The 12,574-nt window shown below is 56.5% G+C and overlaps 1 protein-coding gene across 1 annotated transcript in view; it reads left to right on the top strand.

The window, feature by feature from the left end:
- LOC130853933 (cadherin-23-like) overlaps positions 1–12,574 on the top strand; it is a 429,317-nt gene that overhangs the window by 262,269 nt on the left and 154,474 nt on the right. Inside the window, exons 15-17 of the mRNA XM_057736393.1 lie at positions 3,915–3,920; positions 4,948–5,097; positions 5,585–5,743. Coding sequence (XP_057592376.1) covers positions 3,915–3,920; positions 4,948–5,097; positions 5,585–5,743 — 315 coding nt within the window. The remainder of the gene's footprint in view (positions 1–3,914; positions 3,921–4,947; positions 5,098–5,584; positions 5,744–12,574) is intronic.

Here is a 12,574-nt window from a genome sequence, read left to right as displayed (position 1 = left end):
ATAACTCGGGCTGGGGGCTGGCGAGCTGCCCTCCGTGGGGGGTGGCAAGACTTCAGCCACCAGGAGCAAAGCGTAGCTTGCTGCACGGGGTGGGGGGAGTGAGGAGTGATTTCATGCGTCCTTCCCCCTCCAATAAGTAAATGAAGTCGACTGTCGCAAGCCCCATGGGCAGCCAGCCGGCTCCGCAGCGCCGTGCGGGGAGGGCAGGCGCTGCAGCTCGGCTCTGGGACCCGCGGCTGCCCGCTATCAGCCTTCTCATCGCCTCTCCCAGCTGGAAGAGAATTTAATCCACCGGCTCCTCTCCACACACACTGGGATCCTTTTGATGTTCCTTTTATCTCCCTTCCCAACAAAATTGCCCCTCGACAGCTCCAAGAGGGCCTCCTGCGTCTCCCCACCTCCCTCCCTCCCCGCCCCACCTAAGCAGCCCCCTGCGGGGCCTGGCAGCAAGCAAGGAGCAAGGGTGTGGGGGAGGCCCAGCCAGGACCCGGAGGAGCAGGGCCGCGCCCTCCGCCTTGCTCCCTGATCTTGGGAGAGGCGGGCTTTGCCGCTTGAGCCTTGCTCCTGGCATTTTTAGTGAAAGTAGGAAGAGTCCTCCAGGGCCATCTTATGCAGGTTCTTTGCACACAGGAGGAGCAGCGTTCCGTAGAGGGAGTGACATGCAGGAGGCCAGGAAAGGGAGGCAATAAAGAGCTTAGACTCTGTAGGGCTCAGTACTGACCCGAGTTTGAATCCTTCACTGGCAGCTGTGCATCTTGAACAAGTTACCCTCGCTGGCCTCAGTTCCTTCTATGTAAAAGGGGTGGACTGATGCTGACATTACTGTGAAGATTCTGCTTAAGGTATGGGAAGCACATGGTTGGGGCTTGGTAAATGGAAGCTGCTGTTTTGGAAGGCTCTGGGTCAAGGCCTGCAGTTAATAGGGGTTTTGCACCAACTTGGCAAACTGGGTAAGAATCCCCCACACACATCCCGAGGGGCTGACAGTCACAAGCCAAGTCCCAGCAGGAATTAGCCCTCTGGGCAGGTGCTGAAAGGGGCAGGCAGAGCATTTGTGGGAATTTAGCTGGAGGTGGCTCTGGGGTCTCACACGCGGGGTCCTGACAGCTGCAGTGTCAAGCCTAGTGAACTTCCAGCCCCTCGTGGCAGATCAAGGGGAAGGAGCAGACCTCGTTCGTTGAGACCAGTGATCTCACCTGAAGGGGCCAGGAGGCCCTGGGGTTGGGGGCAGGCTGGAAACCCAGTGCTCCTGCCTGGCCAGGTGCTCGCCCTGAATCTGCACTGAGCTCAGCTCCACCTTCCCAGGCATCCTCTCAGTCCCTCTACTTGCGCAGCACCATGGTCACAGCCCCGCTCCGTCCTCTCTCTCCAGCTGCTCATCCACCACGTCCTGCTGGCCGATTTTCCTCACTGTGATGACTTGCTCTCTGCACTCCCTCCCACCCGCCAGCCTCGCTCTGTCCGGGTGACTCTCAGACATCAGCGGGCGTGCATCAGAACACCTGGAGGGCTTGTTAAAACAGTGCTGGGCCCCACCCCCGGAGTTCCTGATATGGTAGATCTGAGTGTGACCCCCAGATCTGCATTTCTCACAAGTTCCTAGGCGATGCTGATGCCTCTGGTTCCTGTAGCACACTCGCAGAACCACTGCTCTCCTGAGTAGTTCTCATCCTTGGGTGCACATTAGAGTGAGTAACCTGACGTGGCATCTCCCCCACCCCAAGTCTGATTTCCCTGGTCTGGGGGGCAGCCTGGGCCCGGGGATATTTTAAAGCTCCCCAGGTGGTTTTGATGTGTGGCTGGGTGGAGAACTACCATTCCGCTGCTCCCCTGCTCGCCCTTCTGGATCCCTGGGGGTGCCTCCAAGCTGTCCTCCCTGTCCCGGCTGATGTCTTCCCAGCCCTGACTGTGCAACGTGGTTCCCTAGGGAGCGTCGAAAAAATGCAACTGCCTGGGCCCCACCCCTGAGAAGTTCTGGCACAGTGGCCCTGGGCATCTGTGTTTCTTTTTCGAGCTGCACTGGCAATTCTGACATTCAGCCAGGTAAGAGGGGCTGCGCTGGCGTGATTCGCACATGGCAGCCAAGTTCATCTCGCTTTTGTAACCCTAGGATTCCTATGCTCCAGAGCCTAGAACAGCTCCCCGTTGCTCTTGGAAGCAATGCCAGAGCCCTCCAGATGGTCCCTGCGGCGGGCCTCCAGGAGAGCCGCAGAGCCTCCCGACATCCCGACAGTCTCCCCAGCTTCTGTACATGGACCCCTTGCAGTCAGCTGACTTGTCTGCCTCATCATTAGTCACACGTTCCCCACTCTATGCCTTGCTTAGGCCAGTGGCTCTCAAATGGTGGTCTCAGACCAGCAGCAGTATCTGCATCACCTGGAACTTGTTAGAAATGCAAATTCACAGGCCCCGCCCCAGACCCACTGAATCAGATATTCCCGGCAGAGGACAGCAATCTGTAGTTTACCAGGCCTGCAGGTGACTCTGATACACACCAAGGACCGAGAACTTCAAGTTTAAAGCCACTTCCTCCACCTGGAATCCATTTTCCTTTCCTTCATTCCTAAAACGCCCCCTCTTGGGGCAGCCGCCTCTCCTGGCGTTCTCTTAGATTGGGCCCTGGGGTGGTCAGTGAGGCCATCTACGTTTGCTCCGCTCACTCACATTGCTGGCTGAAACTCCAGGACGTGCCCCCCTGTGCCCTGGAGCTGCCGTGGAGGGACACCCATATCAGGCCCTGACTCCGCTTCCCTTGGTCTGGAAGGCACCCCAGCCTGGGAGCTGGGCCTGGGCTCTTATCCTCTCTCTGCCGCCAACCTCTGTGAATTCCGTTTCCTCTGGAGGGGCTTCCAAGCTCCAGAATTCCTTCGTCTCCACCGTGTGGCCCCTGGGAAGAGGATCGCACAGAGTGATGGGTGAGGAAAAGCTGCTGAAGCCCCGTTGCACCTGAGCACCTACTGTGCGCCTGCTCGGATGTGGCTTTGTACGGCCCCAGGTATGGCCTCTGCCTCAGGGGCTCCCACATCCCCCAGCAGCTACCGAGGGTTACTCTGCGGTTATTCTGAGCTGTGTCTGGCAGAGAGGAGGCGTCCCGTGAATGTGTGCTGTGTGGTTGCTGTTGGTATCGTCAGCTCTTTGAACAAGTGTGCAACAAGTTTCAGGACATAGTTTCAAGTGGAAAAAATCCAGCCCAGCAGTGTGTAGAGCACGCTACTGTTTGTGTCGAAGAGGGGAGGCATAGATACACAATGCGTGCACGTGCGTGGACTTCCTGGGGAAGGAGACCCAGGGGTTTGGGGTATGGGTATCTCTGGGGAAGGCTCTCAAGTGGGGGGTGTCAATGGGGAAAGGGAGTCGGTGGTGTGCCCTTTACACTTTTGAACTATGTGACTTTCCATGTCTGTGTTTATCACGTTGTTAACATTTTCTGTTAGGAAAATTAAAACATGAGACAATGCTTGGGGTCGTTTCCTACAGAGGTTCTGTCCAGGCTCCTGGGCGCAGGACAGAGGGACATGGCCCCTCCTCTCCCAGCCTTGCACCACCCCCAGCTCCCTCTGGGTGAGGACGGAAGGAGCTCAGGGAGACAGGAGCCCCAGCACCTCACACACACACTTTGTGCCCTTGTACCTCTTCCTCTGTGTCCCTCCCCCTCCTCTGGGTGTGGAGCTGCACAGATCTCCGCGCAGCCCAGCACCCGTGTGCACCCTGCCCCCACCCCAAGGCCATGGCCCACCAGACGCAGAGGGGGCTGTTCCTCTGCAGCAGGCTGTGCTCCTGGGGTCCGTCTCGGCCCCTCTCCCTCACCCTGACCTCCGTCTCACCATTTTCTCTCTGGTTCCTCTCTCCTCTCCGTACCTCTCTGGCTCCTTCTCTGTCTCCATACCCTCTGACTGACCGACTCCCACTGACAGAACCTGGTAAGTGAGCCTGGGAAGGACAGGGGCTGGGAGGCGTGGGAGGCACCGTGGGGAGGGAGCTTCGGTGGTGGGAGGGTTGCTCCCCTTGCTGCCGGCACAGCTCAGAAAGCCCTACCCTCCTGGACTCCAGGTCCTGTGGTGGAGGGGCCGAGGTCCAGGAGCGGGAGCGGTGTCGGTGTCAGCTGCTCAGAACTGTCACAGTCTGCCGGCTTTGGCTATTAGTGCCCCTTCGGGCATTTAATTGGTCCCCTCCATCTGACGGATAGGTTCCACACCAGGGAGACTGGAAACTCCACAGTTCAGCAGGGCCAGAAGAGCGTTGCCCACACAATTTGTGGGAGTCCCTCTGGGCTGGGGGCCCTGGAGGGCCCACTGCTTGCCTGGTCCCCAAAATTGGCAGTGCCCTTATTTTGCTAATTTGTAGTTGTAAGTAGAAAAAACTCGAGAGACGGAGGGGTAAATGTTAACATGCATTCATTCCACAAATGTCTCTGAGTGCCTAAGGGACAGCTCCAGGGGCGTCAGAATCTTGTGACTCTCCGGCTCTGCTGAGGGGTGCCTCCAGCCTTGCTGGGACCATCCCTCTCTAACCGTGTAAAGGTTTCCGGGTCACCTGTCTGCCCCTCCCCTCCCTTCTGACCCACGTTCCTCTCCTTCATCTCCCTGCTGGGTCTTGCATCTGGTAGATGCCTGCCCCGTTGGAGTCACTGGGTCAGAAGAAGGGAGCGGGAAATGGAAAATGAACCAAACCCCCTGGAAGGGACATTGTGGGCATCCGATGGGTGAGGAAGGCAAAGAGAATTGGTGCAGACTTCCAGAGGGCCTAGACATGGGCAGGAGGGGCAGGGGGCCAGGCCAGGGTCACGCAGGGGAGGCCAGACCACCGTGGGGTGCGGGGTAGACAAGCCCTGCTTCAGCCCCTGAGCCACATCTTCCTCCCCCACCCATGCAGCCCTGCTCCTCCAGCCATGCCCCGGGCCTTGGCTTTCTGTGCCCTCTGACTGGTTTCTTCTCGATTTTGATCCAGGGCCTGAACAGCATGTTTGAAGTGTACCTGGTGGGAAACAACTCCCACCACTTCATCATCTCCCCCACCTCCGTCCAAGGGAAGGCGGACATTCGCATCCGGGTGGCCATCCCCCTGGACTATGAGACTGTGGACCGTTATGACTTCGATGTAAGGCCCCCTCACCGTCTCCTTGGCTGGGCGGGAGATTTCAAGGGAGGGAGGGGGAGTGACACCATCCCCTTAAGTCCCCCCTTCCACCTCTCCCCACCCTTCCCTTGTGGATCTGGCTCAGAGAAGCCCACTGAGCTGTGACAGGGGCTGGGCTGGGCTTTCCCCTTTTCCAGGAGGATAAGATGTCCAAGAATTGAGTGGAATTTTATTAGGTACTATTACAGCCTCTGAAGCCCATTAGGAGCCTCTGCTGCCCAGCCTCAGCTAGTCCAGCCCCCGTGAGCCCCTCCCTTCCCAGCAGATTCTGTGGTCACCCTACCCCTACGAGCACTGGTGGAGGGTTTCACAGTAGCACGTCTGGGATGGGCAGTGACTCAGACAGGTGCTCTGGGTTGGAATGGGCAGAGGCCCCGTGGTGATTTATGGGAATGAGGGCTCCAGGAGTGTGCGAGAGCTCACCTGGGCTCCTGCTCTGCACACCCAGCTCTTTGCCAATGAGAGTGTGCCTGACCACGTGGGCTACGCCAAGGTGAAGATCACCCTCATCAATGAGAACGACAACCGGCCCGTCTTCAGCCAGCCACTGTACAACGTCAGCTTGTATGAGAATGTCACCGTGGGGACCTCTGTGCTGACAGTCCAGGTGAGTCCCCACTTTCCTGCAGGGCAACTGAGCTCTGGGGTAGACCATCGAGAGGCATCCAGAGGGATCCAAGGAGTCTGGGAAGTCAGGGAAAGGGGCACCTCCAAGCCCTCAGAGGCTGTGGTATAGTAGAGCATCTGGACTCTTCATGATGGGGCTTCCGTGGCCAGGGCAGCAGTGTGGTAAAGGGACCAACCTAGGGAAAAATGAGGTTGGGCCCAGGATACTTAGGTTTTCTGCCTTGTCCCTGAGAGATCCTGAGCCTGGGTTGGCCAGGAGCCCTGAACCTGCCCTCTAATGGGACAGGTGCCAACCTTCTCTCAAGAGGGCAGTCCCCTCTATCTGAGCACAGACATCAGGGAAGAATGGGCTCCTTGAGGATACCTGGGCATCCTCAGCTGTCTTTGCTGGGACTTTGACAGGGAACTCCTCCCAGTGTCCATTTGTATCAGTCAGTACTCTTGGTCGCGAGGGACAGAAACCTTTAAGTGGCTCAGGCCAAAAAGGATTGGTTCATGTAACTCAGAAGTGTAAGTGATTTCAGACATGGCTGTATCCAGGCACTCATTTGAGCTGGAATCTGACTGCAGCACTGGGCTCTGCTTTTTTGTATTGGCAGCGAGGGACACCAGCACCCCTAGGCTCACTTCTCACCAATTTATCCACCCCGGTGGGGAAAAAAATATTCTTTTTCAATAGTTCCAGCAAAAGTCCCAGAGCTGATTCTCATTGACCCAGCTTTTCTGGCCACCCTGGAACCAGTCATCATAATTCTGACATACCAGAGGTGGGTCATTCTCTCCCTCATGGAGCTGGGGGTTGGGTCAGCCCCATTCAAATTATATGGGCTAAAAATGGGGCATGATGTTCTATAGAGGCTTCTGTTACCAGAACAAAGAGGGTAGCTGAGCAGATCAACGTGGTGGATATGTGCTGCACAAGCTCAGGGGCTTGCCCATAGTAGGCGCTCAATAAACGTTATGGAGCTTAACTCGCTCCTGCCACTGCCCTGCCCACCGAGGCCCCCAGTGTCCTTCTACTTCTTGCTCTGTTCTCACTCCAAGCACAGACATTGCCCGCCAGTCCCAGGCCCCCTACTCCAAAGTGTGTTTACTCTACAGACAGATGGTATGAAACTGTTTCAAGCCCCCAGCCCCTTCCCTTCTGACGGTTATTAATATTTCAAACAGATGTTTAGCTAGGCAGGCCGTCAGACGTAAACGATAAGTCTGCTGGGGCTGTTTTCCTTCCCCGGCTCATGGCTTCGCCGGCTTTCACCAGGTTGTTCCTTGCAATCAGTCACCTGGTGCCTGAGGCTCCATGGGCCCTCTTGACGCCTCTAGGGGCCCAGCCAGAGAGCAAAGTGCCAGAGGCTCTAGCCTCCTGGACCCATTGAGAGCCTCTTCAGCCCCCCAACCACCTTCCTGTGTCAGGGTGCAGGACACCCAAGCAGCCTGTCCACCACAGGGCCTGGGGCCATATGGCAAAGAGTTCAGCTCTCAGGCCCAGGCTTGGCGGGTGGCCAGGGATTCCTTCCTGTCATTCTTGCTGAGGATGGAAGGTCTCGCTTTGCAGTCCGCAGTGCCTGTGGCCCTGGCAAGGGTTGAGGGAGCCTAGGATGTAAGGTGGGGTGTGACGTGTGGGATGGTACACCTCTTGGCTGATGGCCGGCTGCAGGTGTCATGGATGATGTATGAAGCCCAATCCCATCTGGGGTTGGCAATGGAGAACAGGTGCTCAAAGTGGGTTTCCTCAAGCACTGGAGCAGTTCCTGGGCCTGCACGAACCTCTGCCTATGACCCCTTTTCCAGTCCCTCTCCTGATGTTTAGCAGATGTGTTCAGCCTCCTGAGCTGAATGTGGCTGCCTGAGGGTCTCTGCCCAGGGCTGGCTCATCTGGGCAGCCTCTAGTTCCTAAGTGTGTCTGTCCAAGCCCTTCCCACCTTCCTAACAAACCCCCAGCCCCAGGGTCTGTGGAAATGTGCAGCTTTGAGGGGGCTGTTTCACCCAACGATAAGCTCTAGTAGCAGGGCTGTGTGTCTGAAGGAGCTCAGGTCCTGAAGTGAAACCATGTGCCCTGCCTTCCTGGCTTCGCTGTGTGCCCATCTATCCATATCAACTCTAAGAGCCTTCATTTCCCATCTGCAAAATGGGCATGATCCCCTACCCAAGGCTGCTGTCAGTAGGTGTAAATGATGGATATGAAAGCATCGCCTGGTGACCACCACTCACCGTCATCTCCCAATCTCCCCAAGGTACTTCCAGAGCTCCTAGCAGGTGCCAAGTTTCATGGCCACACCTGCCACACCCACTGCCCTGGCCTCTCCCACCCTGCCCTTCTCCACTCAGACCCGGGGTCAGCCTGGTCTCTCTACCTCCTTTGCTCCAGGAGGGGCTGAAGTTATAGCTGCCTGCTCAGGGACTGTGAAATTCCTTTTCCCTGACCTTTTCTGGAATGTTATTAAAATGTTTCATGGGCAGTTGTGTCAGAAAAAAAAAGTTATGATAAAAGGAAAATGTTTTAATTTGCACTGAAGGCCAGGGCAGAACTGCTGCAAGGGGCCTCGCACCCCCACCACAGCAGGGTCGCATTTCTGTGGCCCATCACCTCTCCTGGGTGAAGGCAGCAGTCCAGCAGTGAGGTGAGGAAGCCAGAGTGGGAGGGGGCCATCGCCTCCAACCTGGGTGTCCCAGCTGGGATGGCATCCCTTCTCAACCCCCTGCTCCCTGGGCCTCTCTCAGCCCAGGGTTTGAGGCCCTTGTAGCCCCCAGTTATAGAAAAATGAGTTTCCACTGGTGGAGGGGAAAGAGCAGGGATGTAGTGGTCAAAGACTTGACCTTGAGCCCCAACACTGAAGGGCGACCACATAGGGGAGGGGTGTGTAGGGGCACGTTTACCCACGTATGTTTTCTTGTGGGGTGCGTGTGTGCATGCACACACTGGCACGTCCTTGTGTCTGTGCCTTTATATGTGTATGCAACCATATGCACTCAGATATGTGTATATAACACGTGTGCAAGTATGTGCACGTGCAGGTTCCTGTATGATGCTGGTGGCTCCCCATCCTCGAGGCTGTGTGGTTTCTTCCCTGCTCACACCTCCAGGCTGCTATGATTCTCTCCTTCCAATTCTGCCTCCTGCCCTGATTATATGGGTTGGGTGGGAAGGCTGTGGGGTATCTTCCTAGAACCTGCTGGGCTTCGGGCAGCCCTGTAGCCTGGCTGATGTGTACCTAGGGCCTGATGGGGTTTTCAGGTGCTGCTGGACAGTAGGAGAGCAATCTAAACATTCATTCAACAAATGTTTTCTGAATACCTACTACTGTGTCAGGCACATGGCCCTGAGGACACAATGGTGATATGAGTCTTGCCCTCATAAAGTTTATAGTCTCTTGGGAAAGCCTGATGTTAGTACTTAGAAATGAATCTTTAAGTATTACTTTCTGTGATGGAGAGATTAGGGAGCTATGAAAACCTGTAACAGGGCACCTGAACTTGACTGGGGTCAAAGGAGGCTTCCCTGAGGAAGTAGCAATTGAGTAGGCATTAACAGGTGAGCAAATGGAGGGAAGCACATTGGAGAAAGAGGGAACAGCATGTGCAAAGGTCCTGTGGCTGGAACCCATGAGTGGGGTGGAGGTGATGTGCAAGTAGGTGGAGTGCTGCTCCTCTGAGGCGGCGGTGGGGGCCAGGGGTGGTTCAGCTCTCTCTCTCCTTCCTGAATTGCGCCCACTCCAGACATAGCTATCGTGCCGCTGTTCTGATAGTGGAGAAGTCTTGTATCAACCCGTCCACATTCTCTTACCTATTCCATCCTGGTGGCCTGTGGCCGGCATTTGGGAAACAACTGGCAGAAGTTGTGCCTGGGATGTACAAGGAGGCACCCTGGCCTCCTGCCGTACCGAGCTGGTGTCCCCAGATTTATTAGCTCCGTGTCCCCTGGTCAGTGAGAGAGGGACCCTGAGGAGGAGCAGCAGCCAGGAGGGCAGGTCTTACCGTGCTCTGAGGCCTTCCCTCCCTGCTCCAGGTGCATGGGGCACAGCAGGGTTGGGCAGAGGATGGCCTGCGGGACAAGACTGGATTCTTCCTCAGGCAGGAATCAAAGCAGGAAGGAGAGGTACAGAAGAGCCCTGATGGGGCAAGTGCGGGACCCAGGACCAGCTCAGTTTGCTCAGCCCGGGGGTGGAGTGCCACTCCTCAGCCTCAGGCAGAGTGACCTGTAGGGGCTGAAAGGCATGGCTCCTCTCTCCCCTCCCTGCCCCTCTTCCCAGCCAGTCCTTAGGAGGCTGGTACCATCTTGGGCAAGGCCCTAAATCCTGTTCTGTTGTGGACCAGTCACTCTTCCCCTGGTGTTTGTTTTCTTTCTGTCACGTGAGGAAACTTGTACCTGCCCAGCCTGCATTGGCTGGGTTGTTGGGAGACTCCAGTACAGTGATGTGGATGTAAGTAGTTAAGGGTTTACAGACCTAAGTTGTGGTTCTTATTATTGTTGGCCTTAAAGGGGCCCATCTGGCCTCCCTTCAGCCTGTGTGTAAGCCCAGCTCTGTGAGCTGGGCCTGTTTCCTCCTCTGTCACCTGGGGAGGTACCCTGACAGGATCCTAACTGGAATGGTTGTCCTGAGAGTTCAGTGGAACGGTTGGTGAAGACACTCGGCGCCGAGCCTGGCCGGGAACACTCAGAAAATGTCAGCAAGTCATGCCGGCCTCCCGGCTGAGCTCTGATGGAGCCAGGACTCGCTCAGAGCCATGGCCCTGCCCCAGGGAAGCCATGTAGCCCAGGCACATCCCTGAGCCTCTGGGGCTCCAGAGTCCTCGTGGTAAAGTGAGATGGTTGGGCCGGTGCTGCTTCATGGCCTTCTGGCTCTATGAGGCTTAATTGCAACTCACTCTGCCCAAGAGGAAAGGTTGATTTCTGCTGTTCAGTTTCACTCCTGGCAACACAGACATGCTTCCTGTGCTTTGAGGGGCCCTCACCCACCCACTGTTCTCTAGAGCTCCGTTGCCTGCCCTGCCCGCCCTCTCCCACCCCCCGTCTGGAAGTTTGGTGAAGATTCCAAGGTGGTCACTTGGTCTGCTCCTGGAGCTCACCAGCTTTTCCTCATCGTCCAGCATCAACAGAGGTAGCCCTGCTGCTATCGGTCCCTTTCTCTCCCTCCTCCCCTGCCCATAGCAAAGACCACTGACACCAAAAGGCAAAGGTGTGTGTGATGTCACTGCCCCAGGCTGACCGTGGTGAAGAACTGAAATGCAGCATGCCTCTTCCACCAGCTGTCTGGCTGTGAGGCCTCTTCCCCAGCCCTGTGGTGTCTGAGGCTCAGGCCACACCCCCTCCCATGTTGCTGAATCCAAGGAATTTAACATGGGCCTCACCCCAGGTGCTGGGAACTCAATGGGGGTATGCCTCCCAGCTGCATCAGCGCCTGCAGGAGGGAACTTTAGGAGCAGGACTTGGAAACCAGGGAGACCCAGGTTGAAATCCTGCCCCTACTCTTGCTGTCTCTGTGACCCTAGACAGACTCCTGGCTGTGTCTGACCCGCAGTCCCCAAAGTCTGTCGTGGGGATGATAGTAATATCATCTAGCCCATGATTACACGGGATGCATTTAGATTACTTACACCCAGAAAGCGCTGGGTGACTGACGGCTGTGCTGGCTAGTGCTGTCGCTGTTATTCTTCTCCACCATCATATTCGGGGCTCAGAGAGCACTGGCTCGTAAACCTGGGTCCCTGGATTCTCTGGCTTTGCCTCCGACTTCACTGGACACTGGGTCCTCTCAGTTGACACAGTGGTGAGTTCTTGTCTGTGCCCAACCCTGGGACTCTACACTCAGGCCCAAGCGTCAAGGAGCAGAAGACAGAGGTTAAATGAGGATGCAGGAAGAGGGCTGAGGCTCTCTGAGGAGGCAGGCAGCAGGCATGACGGGAGGGCTGGCTTCACGCATGTGCGGCCTGGCCGTTTGCCTGGGAAGCTGGAAGTAGGAGGGCCCCGCCCTGGGTTTGATGCTGTGCTGTCGCCATCTTGAAATTCTTCCTTTCTGAGCAAGGGGCCCTGTGTGTTCATCTTGCACTGGAAAATTATGCAAATTACGTATCCTGTCCTGGCTAGAGGAGCTCCATAATTCTGTGCCCAAAGGAGCTGCATGGTTCTCTGTTGTTTCGTCTGTTCCACGTTCTGTCAGCACTCTCTCAGGAATCACTTGCCTTGTGCCACGCTCCGAGGAAGGGCCCACCGAGCTTGTTTCGGTTCCACATGCTGCTTGAGAAACCATCCTATGCCTGGCAGCATAAAGCAGCAATCGTCTTCTTACGTTCGTGGGTCAGGTGGGTGAGGAATATGGAAAGGGCCCAGCAGGGCAGCCTTCTCTGCCCCTCCGGGTCTGGGGGTGACTCCAGCCACTGGAGGCTTCTCCCTCTGTCTGGTGCCTGGGCTAGGCTGGCTGAAGGACTGGCTCAGCTGTGACCTGAGCCCCTGACTGTGGCTTCTTCACGTGGCACAGGCATCTCAGGCATGGGTTGTAGAGGGAGCACTTCAGAGGAGGCCTCTGGGGAACGAGTGTCCCAAGAGAACCAAGCAGAAGCTGCGTGGCCTTTTGTGACCTAGCCTAGAGGTCACCCGGCATCATTTCCACCGAATGCTGTTGTTTGCAATGAGTCACCAAGGCAGGTTCACCTTAGAAGAGGGGCTGTAGACCCTCCCCAGCCCTCCACGGGAAGAATGTCATAGAATTTGCACAAATGAAGGTGTCTTAGACCCACTCGGAGCTCACTCTAAGTCAGTGCCCCTTTCGTGAGATGCTGCATGTGAGCATGGCACCGGGAGACAGCCAGTTCC

This window comes from Hippopotamus amphibius, chromosome 5 (assembly GCF_030028045.1).
Source record: "Hippopotamus amphibius kiboko isolate mHipAmp2 chromosome 5, mHipAmp2.hap2, whole genome shotgun sequence".
Lineage (NCBI taxonomy): Eukaryota > Metazoa > Chordata > Mammalia > Artiodactyla > Hippopotamidae > Hippopotamus > Hippopotamus amphibius.
This window is presented reverse-complemented; position numbering and strand designations above follow the sequence as displayed.